Source organism: Montipora foliosa, chromosome 6 (genome assembly GCF_036669935.1).
Source record: "Montipora foliosa isolate CH-2021 chromosome 6, ASM3666993v2, whole genome shotgun sequence".
NCBI lineage: Eukaryota > Metazoa > Cnidaria > Anthozoa > Scleractinia > Acroporidae > Montipora > Montipora foliosa.
The window spans coordinates 33212056-33227018 of NC_090874.1; the positions used below are offsets into that span (position 1 = coordinate 33212056).

The 14963-nt window shown below is 37.7% G+C and overlaps 2 protein-coding genes across 3 annotated transcripts in view; one reads left to right on the forward strand and one right to left on the reverse strand.

The window, feature by feature from the left end:
• LOC138007167 (small ribosomal subunit protein mS39-like) overlaps nt 1-14646 on the reverse strand; it is a 51662-nt gene extending 37016 nt beyond the window's left edge. Inside the window, exons 1-9 of one of the 2 annotated variants that reach the window (XM_068853924.1) lie at nt 14540-14644; nt 14288-14343; nt 11465-11498; nt 9688-9733; nt 6868-6936; nt 6584-6679; nt 3500-3557; nt 2882-2944; nt 117-214 (exon numbers count right to left, since the gene is read on the reverse strand). In XM_068853924.1, the coding sequence (XP_068710025.1) occupies nt 117-214; nt 2882-2944; nt 3500-3557; nt 6584-6679; nt 6868-6936; nt 9688-9733; nt 11465-11498; nt 14288-14343; nt 14540-14610 (591 nt within the window). In that variant the 5' untranslated portion in view covers nt 14611-14644. Of the gene's footprint in view, nt 1-116; nt 215-2881; nt 2945-3499; nt 3558-6583; nt 6680-6867; nt 6937-9687; nt 9734-11464; nt 11499-14287; nt 14344-14539 lie in introns of both variants that reach the window. The other variant, XM_068853923.1, reaches the window with a different exon arrangement.
• Nucleotides 14647-14668: 22 nt separating this feature from the next.
• LOC138007168 (copper homeostasis protein cutC homolog) overlaps nt 14669-14963 on the forward strand; it is a 23108-nt gene continuing 22813 nt past the window's right edge. Inside the window, exon 1 of the mRNA XM_068853925.1 lies at nt 14669-14761. Coding sequence (XP_068710026.1) covers nt 14710-14761 — 52 coding nt within the window. The 5' untranslated portion in view covers nt 14669-14709. The remainder of the gene's footprint in view (nt 14762-14963) is intronic.

The window sequence follows — 14963 nt, forward strand, 5'->3', positions numbered from 1 at the left end:
TATGGCCTGAATCACAAAGGGGAGGATGCTATGTGTATTTTACCAGCACTGCAAAACACTTGGAAAGGCACATATTGACCCTGTTTAACAAAAACAACATCACCATTGTCCCTCACCTCTCCAAAAGCCAACACCTGTTTTGCTGGAATATTTCCTAGGTGTTGCGCTGCCAAATCAAGGAGGTCATTTTGACTGTCCAGTGATACTTCAATTCCTTACAAATGCAAGACACAAAAATTGAAAAAGACACTGTTAACTTCAAGACAACCATAGCTAAGGTACATTTAGGAAGACATTGCAACCAGGATGACAATCAGATATGGTTTGATACTATGAAGCTGATTTCCATGCCCAAATCCACTGGAATTTCATACCTATTCCAATGGATTCCAATTATTGGAATTTGTGAGTGTACATTTATTTGTTACCATTGTTTTTAAAAACAATCCCATGACAACCTCAACCTTTGATTCTTACAGTGCTTACTAAATGGCCTAAACACTTCTGACAGACAAGTAACTCATCCAATAACAGACTACAATGAGTAATTCCTATGCTTGTGGTGACCGATTGCCTTGGGTGCAGAAGGTATCTACTTGCAAGACACCCCCACGTGTCTACCCATCTGGTAATGTACTTTTATAGAGCACTCACGGAGTGACAGTAAGTTGAACATATGTTTTTAAAATGCATTTGCCTTTTCGTTTATTCCTTATTTTTAAAAATTAATACAAAATACTTGGTAATTTTATTAACCACAAATTCTGAAGTTTACAAAAATAGATGGAACCTGCCATAAATTTAGTCTTCATTTTTTACTAAAACCAAAATATCAAAACAAAAGCACTCTAAGTCTTCAATGGTTAGAAAATCTTACTGGTATTTGCAAGCAAAGTTTTGGTTTTTTAAATTCGTACTAACAAATAATAGTCACAATTGTCTACCGTATATTGTGGTTGCTCATGGGAGCCTTTGATTGTTGATGCTAGGGTAAGCTAAGTGTGCAACACATTCTCAACCACTATGCATTGACGATCAGACAAAAGAGTAATAATACGTACAATGTGCTGAATTCTACCTCATCATAGTCTATGTCACAAAGGAATCACGTAAAACTGCATGAGCAAGCTACATGTATATCACTGTGCGGTAAGATTTTGATCATGGCAGATCTTCAAGTGAATGAAAAGGACCACAAATCCTCCTATAGCAGAGAAGATGATGAAAGCGCAGTGCTAGCAGAAGAAGGCAAAGAAATACAAAATCTTGACACCACCGGTGTTGAATTTCTAGCTTCTAATGTGATGTGGAAAGCCATTTAAGGCTTAGAAAAGAAAATTACCCTTTTGGCAGGAAGGCCAAACAGTCACATCACCGATGCCTCACTAAAGAGGAAAATGCCTCAAACAGCCACGGCAGAGTCAAAGAATGTCTCAAATCCTCAACCGGGACCCTCAAACAAGAAAGCTAAAAGTTTCCGATGACTCGTCAGGCGATTCTGGAGATGAGGTGAGTGCCATGCTTGGAAGCAAGCATTTTTAGTTGGCACATGTAACACGCATGTCAGATTGAACATTGACAACACAACAGCAATGCCAACAATCAATAATATGGGCACTAGCTGCTCAGTGCAATGTCATCATGCAGCCTTAGATATTTGGAAATGGTGTATAGGAAAAAAAAAACATCTGGTTATCTGCAGAACATGTTGCAGGCAAACATATAATGGTGCAGCTGATAGGGAGTCAAGAGTGATTTAAACTAATACTGAGTGGATGCTTAACCCTACTCTTTTGCATAAGGCTCTTGACAAGTAGGGAGTCTCCCCAGATGTAAACATGTTTGCATCTAGACTAAACAGTCAAACAATTTCCAAGATACATTTCCTATAGAGGAGACCCTGGGGCAAACTCAGTTGATGCATTTTCTTCCCCCTGGAATTCACTTAATGGCTATTACTTTCCTCCTTTCAGTGTGATCCTAAGGGTTCTTCAGAAGCTGGAAGATGGGCATCTCAAGTGTGGTATTCAATGACCATGAGAATGTTGATCAGTTGTCCAGTTCTCCTGCAGCACAATCCTAAACTACTAGTTCTACCCAGTCATCCACAGGAAGTTCATCACCTACACAAAAAACTGGACCTTCTCGTGTGCCACTTGTGAGGAGACTGTTGCATGCAAGCGGCCTTTCACAAGCAGCTTCAGACATCATCCTGCATGCTTGGAGAGAGCAATATCACACCTATCAAGTGGGAAAACTACTGCCACTCCAAAGGGATTAGTCCACTTTCAGATTCTGTAGTTCAAGGCATTAACTTTCTCGCAGACCCGGTCAGTTCAGGTATCGACTATAGTGCAGTTGACACAGCAAGATCAGCCATCTCAGCTATACTTGTTGTTAACGGCTCTGTAACTTTCGAGGCACACCCCTTGAGAAGCGGTTTCTCAACGGTGTTTTAAACAGAGGCCCTCATTACCACGTTATTCAGTCATTTGGGATGTCAATCAAGTGTGTGACAATCTCCGTTCCTACCCTTCTATTGAGAACATTTCTCTAAAGAAGCTTACACTTAAAGTGGTCATGTTGCTGGCACTGTTAACCAGACATAGAACACAAACAATTCATTCTTTAGACACTAACCATTTGGACATGTCAGATCAGCAGTTCACTTTCTACCTGACAAGTCTCCAGAAGCTGTCTAGATCAGAGAAACACCTTAAACCAATTGAACGTAAAGCATTTTCCTTGTTTGCTCATGACCACAGGGCTTCAAAATCTCACGTGATTGCTCTGTTCCTGACTATGAATCGGTCAAATGTACATCAAAATTCAACTTACAGGTATGTTTCGTTTAACTTTTAAATTTTAGTTGTAAACTCACCTTGTTCCTTTAGTCTTTCAAAGGCCAGGATAGCATTCTTAGCATCATTTGCCTGGATAAAATCTGAGGAAAAACATTGAAATAATTTAGAGACAGCCGGAGCTTAGTTGCCAGTTTGATCCCTGTCTCATTTGATTGATGTCTGTTTCGAACTTCCTCAGATCAGTGTAGCTGTAGCTTTGAATATCCGTAAAACTGAGCATGGATGGGAGGAAGAGGGTAAGAGATGCACACCAAAAGCCACAAGCTTATCAGTGGCTAATTGTCACAGGTTACCCTCATAAAATAACAACCTCTACCTTTTTTTAACAATTAAACGAGAGCTCACCACCACTAAATTCTTCAGTGATTAAATTGAAAATTAGTGATTAATTTAAAAAGTATTTTCTTTAGCTCAGATAACAATGAACCAGCCATCGAGAAAAGAAACCTTTGTACTGAGGTACTGTACTGTAGTTTTTTCCTTCACCACAATATTCCCAGGTCGCAAATAAATTAATACATTAACACTGTAAATAGCCATCTTAACTTGAGGTTATAATAATTTTATTGCATCAAACATATTGAATGCGACAGCAAAAACTAATTATGGCTGCTGCCCAGGTACAGTAAACTCACATTTTAAATCTTTTTCACTTTTAGAATCAGCAGCTTTAGCAAGTCCTGAGATCCACACCTTAGAGACAAAAAAAGCTTGAAACCTACCCCATGACAAAGCAATGTTAAGACTTCAGATGACATACATTTAATAAGTACTGTATTATTAAATGAGAAATTATGCATGCCCTACTGTCATGAGAATTATTGCGCCACAGTCACAGATGTATGACTTAGAGGTTCTCTCCTGATTTTGGTTTATTTCTGCAGTTTAAATGTATATTTTTAAACTGATCTCAGCAAGTGAAACAAGAAAACAGAGAAACTAACACTAAAAATTTGTATTCCTCCAAAGAGAAGACAGCATTCCTCTATTTGTCATTCGCCTTCCTCAATTAGTTCAAGGGACAAAGTTGTTCATGTACAGTACTGCCTGAAATTATTGACCCCTTTACCGCATCATTCCTGCGTCACCCTGTCGCATCTTTCCCTCAGTATTCCCCTGGTAGGCTGATTTTCTGCCGAGGGTAATTTACGGCTAGGCTCTTAAGTTGCCGCAGGAAAGTCAACCGAGGTAAACCCTCGGTAATTAAAATTCTGCAGTGGAGTTGGAAAGGGTATCTGTTGACTTTTTTGTTTCGATCAGCTAGATTATAAAGTTGAAATCCTACAGAAACTGAACAAGTTTCTACTGAAAATTGTGAATTACAAAGAGGATCATAGCCTCTAGTCATAGACTTTGGTTGCCCTTTCCTGTTTTCTGTAGCCAGATTCCGACCACATTTCAAATCTTCTTTGCGACATACTTTGATTGCAGTGATTATTTCGAAGACTTCTAGTGGACTGTTCATTCAAAGGTTCGATGAGTCAATTTTGTCAACGTTTGTCCCGGCTGCCAAAAGAGTTGCAAGTGAAAGCACAACAAGAGCACGTCAGCAAAGATGGTTCAAGCATCAGACTATCTCAAGTTAAGAATTACATGTATATTGTCTTTAAGCGAAACTTAAAAATTTCCCAAGTTTGTTTCACTTGCTGGTTTTGCATTCTTTATAATTCATATGGAAACGATGAGCATTCAGATAATTAAGAGACTTCATTTCTCCACTAATCACAGTGGTGAGGTGATTCCTCAGAAAACAAAGTTGTCAAATGATTTTCTTGAAACTTTCCCTGAATGTTCCCTAATAATCCCTGTTTTGAGAACTACAATAAGTTTGAAAAAAATCTGGATAGTAAGTCATTTTCAAGGGAGTTACCTTAAGGACCCTTCTTTTCAGTCAGTCACGTAGTCAATGGTCAGGATGTCACGCAAAGCTCATTGTGTGACATCCCGAAAGACGACTGCGAAGGAGACCACATTCTTTACGAAATCCCACTTCAACACAGTTTCCATTTCATGCACAAAAAACAGAGTAAAGCTATAGAGAAGACAACTCTGAACTGAGACATAGGACTTTATCTTGTTTATCTTCATGCTGTGGACATCATTAATCAGTTACATTTAGCCCTTAGTTGTAAACATTTAGCGCTGCTCTCGAAAAACAAAAAGAATACTTCATCCAAAAAGAAGGAAGAAAACAATTTCACCCGGAGAAAAAAAAGCCTGTCAGGTTTGTGCCAAGTTTTATCGGGCTGACGACTGATATTTACGTCAGACCCCCTGTTGACTAAATCAATCCAGTCTTGACTTGTCCATTTGACCTTGCACTGAATCACTTGCCTGGCTATTAAACTAGTTGATGCTTTATTAAACCATTTGCCGGTGAGTTAAGTCATCTGTCTAAAATTTGACATTCTTCTGCTTATTTGACAAGTGCAACAGATCACTGTTCTTTAACCGAGAGGAAAAAAATTGGCATACCTTGGTGGCATGCGACCACTACCCGTGGCAAAGACGAGGTATTGCGTCATCTCAAGGGGTCAGTACTTTCAGGTGGTACTGTACAACATTTCTTGTCATGCCACATAATGGCTAACAGGTGTGGAGACAATGACAGATTATATCAATGAATTAGATTATATCTGCAGTAGCCATTTCTCTTACTGATATTTCCCTCACAACGAAACTCGCAAGTTTTCCAGTGCAATAATTATTGGCAGGTAGTGTCATTAGTGTCATTGCCAACTACATGTACTGAGAGGCACAAGTCACACCTACAGTGTAAGATGACAGTGCAAACTGTTTTGCATTTAACTTTTGAAAACAACATTGGATTGCAAACGGGTTTGTCAAAACCCTGACCTAATACTCAACATCTCAGACCCTCTGCACCTTAGGTATCATGAGAAGTCAGACCTGAAGACACTTGGAGATCTGTGAGCTCTTTGATTTTGGAAGTGTTAATACTGAAACTTGGGACTGCACAGTAAAGGTAAAACAAAATTTAAGCAATTGTTGCTTTTTTATAGACAACTGAAAAATATAGCAATCATTACCTACATCAATGAACAGCAAGCATGAAGCATCCTCGTGATGTTTCTTAGCATTATCATTGGTACTTCTTGTATTATTATCAGAAACATCATCAACCTGGGTTTTGTCTAAATTGTTCATAATCCCACAGGATCAAAAAGATTTTGTCACAACTTCTTCAGGGATCTCTCTCCATGCTCTTAACACCCACTTACTGAAATCATACTTAGCTGAGTTGTTTGGTTTCAAATATAGGAATCCCATCACTATCATTTCTGTAAAAGTTAATTCTAACTATTGTCTGAACTGGATACAGAACAGCAAAACGAATATATTCTAATTATTCTTTCTTTTTTAATACAGGTGATCTTTTTTTGGTCTACAATGACAATGATTGGTTTGACTTGTAACAAACACATTACCAAGAGTACATTACCTTGAATTATTTACAATTAAGCTAAAAAATATTTTTTATTAGAAAAGGGAGACCACAAAATAAGTTACATGTAGGAGTATTACTGTTACATTGTTTTGAGGAATTCATATGAGGACAGTTCTGAAAACAACGTTTTAATCATGAAAGTTTTTTTGTTCTGTATGGTACAATGTATTTTATAATATTTTTACTATGATGCTCTAAAAATTAAGGATAATGCCCTGGACACGAAAAAAGGTTGGAATGACAAACTCACCGGATTTGGTTCTCTGAGAGGGAAACTTCCTGGGCATCTCGAGATGACAAATGCTGCTGCTTCACAACCAGATTGTTTGGCTGCTAAACATGCTTCCTGAGGAAATCAAGTTACTAGTAGTTAATTAATTTTAACTAGCTCATAAATTCTTTTATCAGGTGCATGTTATACAAAAAGAGACCTGCTGGATTTGTGATTCCAATCTGGTCTACTGCACAACCGTATATATTAACCTGGCTTAAGACTTCAAATCATTTTACTTACTGTAGGTTGCTGAAACAAACCTGCTTGGCTTTTGATCTTGGCAGTAACACTAAATCTTCGATAAACTCAGGATTTGGTAGGTTAGGTACCTGAGGGGGAAAAACCTCGAATAAGATAATATTATTATTCTACATGTAGTTGCACCGATGTACAGCTCTAGGTTGAGATGCTGCAGAGTAGAGTAAATACTCATGTATAAGAGGAGTTACATGTACTAAAACAAGGAATGACCTTAAAATTAATGAGCTACAACAGTATCCAAAATGACCTAAAATGACATTTTTTGATCATTTTAGATACTGTTGTTGTTCCTGCGAACAGGTCAAAATTCAAGGATAAGTCATCGCTGCTTAATTTAAACTCGTTTAATGAACCAACATAACACTGAACCTTGGTTTGTGACAACAAAAACATAGCCGAAGAAAACCTCATGCTCGATCTGGTCCTACACTGCGCATGTCTGTGATAAAACTAGTTCCTAGTCCTTCTGAACAGTTGTAGCTCATCGTACATTGTAGGTCATTTTAGATTCCGTTGTAGCTCGGTTTAGATCATTTTAGGTCATTCGTTGTTTTTAGTAACTACTCGTGTATAAGACACACCTTTCAACCATTGTATTTTACATACATGTACATGTACAATGCAGGGTTAAGACTTGGGGTATGGCCTATCTAAAAGGCCACCTCTCTTGGTGTATGTATATGTTACAGGTAAATTTGAAATTCAGGTTGAAATGATTTCAATCTAGGTAAATTTAATTTTAACCTGGGTTGAAATTGAAAATACGAAACATGAACAAAAATTTAATCACTTGTTCGCAAGTATGTGTATATTGGTAAGTAAATCAGTGTTGGAAGGAAGGGAATATGGTTAACGTACGTTTTTCATGAGTCAGTCTGTAAAAACGCCTTTGGTTGTTATTAAGTCTAAGCATTGATTTTAAATGGTTAGAATTAAGGTTGGGGTTAGGCATACTGTGCCTTATAACCAATTTTGCTTTTGTTTCTAAGGGCTTTTTAGATGGACATTGCTCATTGATGAATCTCATTTAGAGGGCAGGGGGAAACAATATTAATTAAAATTATCTTCTAAGGAATAAAAGAACCGAAACATACGTGATTTATTGTGGATTTTTAATTTGCTTAGTTATTTGCTATATCGTTTAATTTGCCTATATGGAATTCGTAATAATCAAAAGCAAGTAAAAACAAAACTTTAAAAAGTCAGGAAAAAGGGTTTTGTAATCTTATTGATCAGAAGCCATTTTGTAGGCTCTTTGTAAGTGTTATTTCTTTTGAATTTTAATTCTTTTTTCAATTTTGCTGAGTCTGTTTGTAGTGATAAATCCAAATATTGTGATTATTTTGACAAATCCCCCTCCAAGTTCTACAATTTTGGCAAGTAGCACATTTGGATGAAGGGGCATTTCCATTTTCGTTCTAGTAATTTTCAGCGCTATACATGTATAATCCTGAAGTTTGAACTTCTTTTTCTTCTTCCCTTTCTGGTGTATGATATCTGCAAAAGGTAGACTGCTGGCTCCCTACAAATAGCACTGATAAGCAATATTTAAGTCTAAGCACCCATTTCAAATAGTGCTCATAAACAGTATTTAAGTCTCTGTGTTTGCGGCGAAAATTGGTTTGTTATCATGACTAGAAATGATGCCTTGTTCCTGGTGTATTTTGCATAGCGACGTAAATAAACTTAATTAGCACAATATTTGACTATTTGTCCTTCAGAATCAAGATCTCAGCTCTTTCAAACAATTTTTGCTTCCCTTGCACTGGAGAATCAGAGCGTTTTCATTCTTCTTCAGATAAATTTTGCCACCCTTTAACTTGTTCACGAAGTTCCATCGCCAGCCTTTTAGCTTTGTGGATGAGCTGAAAGTCTCATTTTATGTCATTTACGCATGTGCGAAATGGTGGTTGTCGTGAAGGCTTGGAAATAGCTTAAACTCATTGGTAGAAAAAACATCTAAATTATCTCAGTTGCTGATTCGATGGCTTAGCGGTTCATACAAAGGAGATGAGATCTCGGATGCCCAGTGGTGCGAGGGTTCGAATCCTTGGAGCGGTATGCAATTTTGGTAGTAAGTAAGGACCGTAAGGGGGCAGGTAAGGGAGAGACAGAAAGTGGAGGAAGGTAAGGAAAAGGCGGAGAAAGCTATTTTCTTTTTTTATCCCCCTTAAAATCCAGGCCCCATTCTTTTTAATTACATCCCCCAAAAAGGAGAAAACTCTTTTTTAGAAAGTTCAAAATAACCTACAATAGGTTGAAAAAATTTGACCTAGGTTGAAAAAAATCAACCTAGGTTGAAATTAAATGAACCTGAATTTTATTTCAACCTGTAACATATACATGTATAAGGCTATCATCAGTCACAAAAACTGTTGGTGTTGATCACTACATTTAAAAAAAAACTTAAGTTTTTACAAGAATCTAGAGATGTTTTTTTTAGGGACTGGGCCACCTTCACATGCCAACTGACATGGATACCTTATAGACAGACAAAATATTATGTTTCTACATGTAGGAATGAAACTTGTGTACCCCCTGGAAAGAACAGGGTCTTCAATGGCTTTTACTTGTTTTCAGAGAGAAGCATCAATTCTACTTGAATTAGAGAGGCTAGTTCCTAAAAAAAATTCTTACAAGTGCACTGTTGGTGGGGAATGGAGTGAAACACAAGTTTTTTTAATCACTATAAGCAATATTTGTGGCCTGACTTTTTGAATGCTAGTCCTTCATCAAAAGGCTTCTGATGATTGATTCTACCCACATCTGTTGTCAGCCATTGTCAGAAAAAACCCCTTGCAAATTGGATTAAAACTTACAGGTTTGACTGTTGATGCTAGAGCTTTCAGTACAGCCATTGGATCTCTGCAATGAAATTACAAAACTAAAACAACTGATATGCAACCAAGAGGCATGCTATCTCTCAGTATTTAGTAAAAGGGTACAACATTGTTATAATCAGTAAATAATAACTGTTGCTTAATAATGATGCATTTATGCATGCATGCATTTTATGAATTAAAGATAGCAAGATAGTAACAAATTAATAATCAGAGTTTTCATAAGTATTGTACTTTACACAATTGAACATTTCTTTACATTTTTTTACAAAAAGAAGTTAAGGTGAAATGTAAAATAAATGCTCATGAACTTTGATAGAAATTAAAGATGCATTGCTTATAATGCAATTGGCTTAACTACCAAGCTAGTTAATGATCACTCCACTGTGCATGTGCTGCACCAGCCACTGGACCATTGTATCCTTGTAGGTTTTAGCAGTATAAAAAGTCTCTGCTTACAAGCCAGAAGGCCAATCAGGCCAGCAATTATCTCTGGTTTCATTAGCATGAAGCGACCAGGAGTATTTCTACTCTCCCCTGGATGGGATGCTAGTCCATCGCAGGGTTACCCCCAGCATTTCGCCAGTACCCATTTATACACCTGGGTGGAGAGAGGCAGTGTGAGAGTAAAGTGTCTTGCCCAAGAACACAACACAGTGTCCCGAACACGGACCACTCGCTTGTCTCAGGAGACTATTGGTCATCTGGGAATGCTCAGACGCAAGCGATCCGAGATCGAATTCGTGCTCTTCCTTCTTCCAAAAAATTATTAGCATAATTATAATAAAATTATTTACACAGAAAAAGGCGATTGGTGAGACTGATAACCGATTGGTGTTCATTTATGTATGTTAATCCTAGATGAAGAACAACAATAGGCCTTTTGCAACTAACGATCACATGGTACAAAATCCGCTATGCTGGAGGGCAAGCTCATTATGATTCCCCAACTCGGACATTAAAACAAAGAGACCTGAACCAGTCAAGCTTGACTTGCCTATGTTTTAACGTCCCAGTGGGGGATTAATAATGAGCTTGCCCTCCAGCATGGCGGATTTTGTACCATGTGATCGTTAGTTGCAAAAGGTCTATTTCCTCTGAAAAAAGATTAATCATTGAATGTTGATTGCAGGGATGGCATAGTGGTGAGAGCACTCACCTCCCCCCAATGTGGCCTGGGTTTAATTCCCAGACTCGGTGTCATGCGTGGATAGAGTTTGTTGGGTTCTCTTCTCAGGCTGCTCTGAGAGGTTTTTCTCTGGGTATCCAGCTTTCCCCTCTCCTCAAAAACCAACATTTGATTTGATTTCATTTGCATTAATTTGTTGATTTCAGTTTACAGTGCTCCAGCACTAGATGACTAGACACCTAAACAAAGTTCCTTTCCTTTCCTGTCCTTTCCTTCCTAACTCTGGATGAATGTGTGGGTAATGGTTGGAAGAAAGGGGGGGGGGGGAGGGGGGAAGGCTTAAAATCTGGGTACCAGTATTTATGGAAAGTGTACTATGGGTGGGTACTGGTTTGGAAGAAGGGGGGGGAGGCTTAAAATCTGGGTACCAGTATTTATGGAAAGTGTACTATGGGACTAAAACAAGGGGTTCTTATTAGCAGTACTGGATAGGAGTTGGAGCTAACAAGTGGGTTTACACTGAATTACATGTCAGAAATAATTCATGCATTATTTTACTTGCAGTGTAGCAATGGAAGTTCCTTTCCTTTCCTAATAATATCAATGATTCCACAGTCTTGAACTTACCTTTTCTTTACAAATGATGCTTCTATTCCTGAAACTGAGCACAAGTTTTAATTAAAAAATGACAAAGATGGTTAGGCAATGGACTGAGATTTGCTAAAATAATAGATCAATTTCGATATATTAAAATTCAGTCCGAAACAAAAGGCATCATCTCGAGGCTCTGGGGAATAAACTCATACAAATCCTTATAGTTATTCCCCAGAGCCTCGAGATGATGCCTTTTGTTCCGGACTGAATTTTAATATATCGAAATTCAGTGTTCTCCCCAGGATTTTGGGAAGGCCACGGGGCATTCTCTCGGAAGCTTAATCTACCATACAAAATTAAGACTTGCAAAAATAGCAAAAGCGAATTGTCATGCTGTCTAGGAAAACATAAAACTTAAAAACATGGAACATCCACCCAAACAGCACATCCTTGCCTTACTCTTTGGGCCCTTTGATTGTGTTTTCTGCACAACTTGCACAACATACCACTACCACTATTTAGTATTATCATCTTGGTTAGTCTTAAGAAGCCAAGGGAAGTCCTTCAGCCACGTTGGATCAAGCCCTGATTTTCGGTGTTTGGAATCTGTGGATGTTGACGGACCTTGTGTTGTTTCCCGAGGCTGGACTACTTCTTCCAAATTACTTACACTTATATCTCTTTTCCAGGGTGAAAAAAGAACTTAATTTGCTTTGACTAGCTTTTCGTTTCTGTTCAGAGGATCCTGAGTTTGTCGAAGCCGCCATTTTTTGACAACCTTCCACGCACGTGGGAATTGAGTTTAGTATTCCATGTAAAATCCGTAAAGTGCCCTTGAATTTACGGCAAACTGAAAGACAGCTGCCGTTCAACGAAACGAGCGGATGACAAGTTTCATCACCTTTCATAGAAGGGTAAATGAACTGAAACCTTATCAATTGCGAGAAAACACTAGACAATGCTTCAGTATCTTTATTGAGTGTTTTTCTTTTTTTAATTATGGACAGGATCCCAGTTTTACATGTTAAACTACGTAAGGTCACTTGTTTTAAGCCAGGCGGCAACGATTTTTCAACGAATCAAGCACTACAGCTCATAAGCTAGGTTCTACATGTACATGTATATATTTAAACTAAATTTTAGCTTGTACATTTACTTTTCATTCTTGGTTTGATTTCAATATCCAAGAACAAAAAAGATGAAAAAATGGAAACAAAGGTAATGCTTAAAAACAGAAGAGGTACATGTACTTTACATGTACTTAATTTTTTTTTGTTTTACTAGTGTTTTGGTTGGCTAGCTGTTTTTATGTATTCTTTTGGTACACTAAGACAAGTAGCCAAATTTGGTAAGGGCTAACGTTAACTGCAAAACACCCTGCCAGAACCAGCAACAATTGTTAACATTTCATGCTGTTTTTTGAAGAATGAGGCAAAATACACTGCATATTACATATATTCTCTTAATAATAATAATAATAATAATAATAATAATAATAATAATAATAATAATAATAATATCTTTAAAAAAACCTCCAACCGAGCAGACAACACACCCCGAGCATTTCTACTTTTCTCAATCACACCATCGTCCTCATCACCTTTCCTTGTCAAACCTTCACTGCCAAAGGTCCCTCCACTCCACCGCAATTAAAACTTTCAATGATACTGGCCTGATGCCTTGATGTAGCTTATCGATCGTTTTAAATAACATGTGTTTTGTTATTTGCTATTTGCTATGTTACTTTTTCTAGGGGTCTTCATTTTCCAGGTCTACGTTTTCCACACATCCACACACATACTGTACAGTATGGTGTCCATGGTCCGCGAGAAAATGGGATAATCTTGAATATCTCACCTGAATCAAAATGCCACGAGCTGAAATTATTTTTCCCTGAAGACAGAGTTTTCGTTTCTTGCGATAATATTAAATTGGCAAGTTTCAAACGGAAATATTTTTCTTGTAATTCAAAAAAAGGTGAACATAATCACGAGCCCTTTGTCAGCGAATTTGGTCCTTGGTCCGCAAATCATGTAAGCAGTCCAACAAAAATTCCTGTGAATCCTGATAATTTCTGTCCGAACATGACAATTTAATTATTCTTTATTATCCTTGATATATCTCAGCTACAGCCGTATTGGATGTCGTTGTGAGTATAGAATCTGTTTTATTTTCAGTTGCTTGACATTTTCCCAACACAAGCTCCATTATATGACCGTATAGGTATTCCAGACATTCAAAAGAAGGTAACCTGTTCGTAAACATGTATAAAGAAGATTTTGAAAATATTCAGTTAAAGCAAAAAACTTTTTTATTTATCGAAGGTTTTCTTTATCTGCTTTACGAGATTTAAGTTCTCTGGGGTGATAATTAAGTAGTATAAGTCGCGGACCAAGGATCCCTATGCGAAAATTGTTGATACTTTTCAAGAGTCGATAAAACAAAAGTTTAAAACTCTGCAGAAAATTCGTTTCCAACCCCAAAAAATAAGTTTATCTGTAAAACTGTTCTGAAAAAAGACACGTGTTCCCGTTGCGTTTTATCTTTACACAAGCCAAGTAAACATGACCATGTAAGTTACAGTCAGCCGCAAAAGTAGAGACTTTCTAGGAAGACAAATTAACACTCCTGTCAACAAACTTGAATTCCGCACAATTACCGATAGCAGGAAAAACGAAATTTCGTCATGTGAAAGAAGAATAATCAAGAAACCATCGGACACATTTGTTTTTGGTGATATTTTAGTAAACGAGGAAATATAACATCATGTTCGGAAAAGTCGCGGAACAAGGATCGATCTCGCGGAAGAAGGACACCATACTGTACCTTCAAACACACGAGAGCAAATTAACTTACGATGATTGTTGTCAACTTCATGTGCCAGAGAGTTTGATGGCGCTGCGCATATTGACCTGCATAAAAATCCATTAGTTTCATAAGCTTACAGGCAATAAGCCCCCATCGTACAATGTACATGACCACCTTTCAGGAATTCTCCGATGGTCATTGCACATCTTCAACACACAAGGTTAACTCGAAAACAGCTTTTATATAAAAAAGATGTAGAGAATAAGAAAAGATGGTGTCGAAGAACTTTGCCAATTTTACCTCAATGTTGAGTTCCAGGGTATGCGAAGATGTTTCAACTTTTTTGCACAACGGCAACACAATGCTGCCATCTTGATTTTCGAGGTCACTGATGACTAGGTACCAGCTTTTCCCTTTCGCAAAGTTAGCGCCTGACAGTAATTGTGAGCAGGGATAGGGATGATGTTGGAATGGAACTTTGTATAGATTCCGTAGAATCCGCCTTGAACGCTGAAAGAGGTGGTAAGGTCTTATGCCCCATTCACACCAAACCTTAAACATGTTTTAAACATGTTTAGTTAAACACGGTTTCAAAGTGTTTTCTTTTTAAATCATGTTTACTGACTTTTGTCGACTACGCGAATTTAGCACAGGTGAAAGCATAACCTGAATCTCATGGAAAAGCCAGTCCTACATTTTTCTGTGACTAATTTTTATTTTGTTA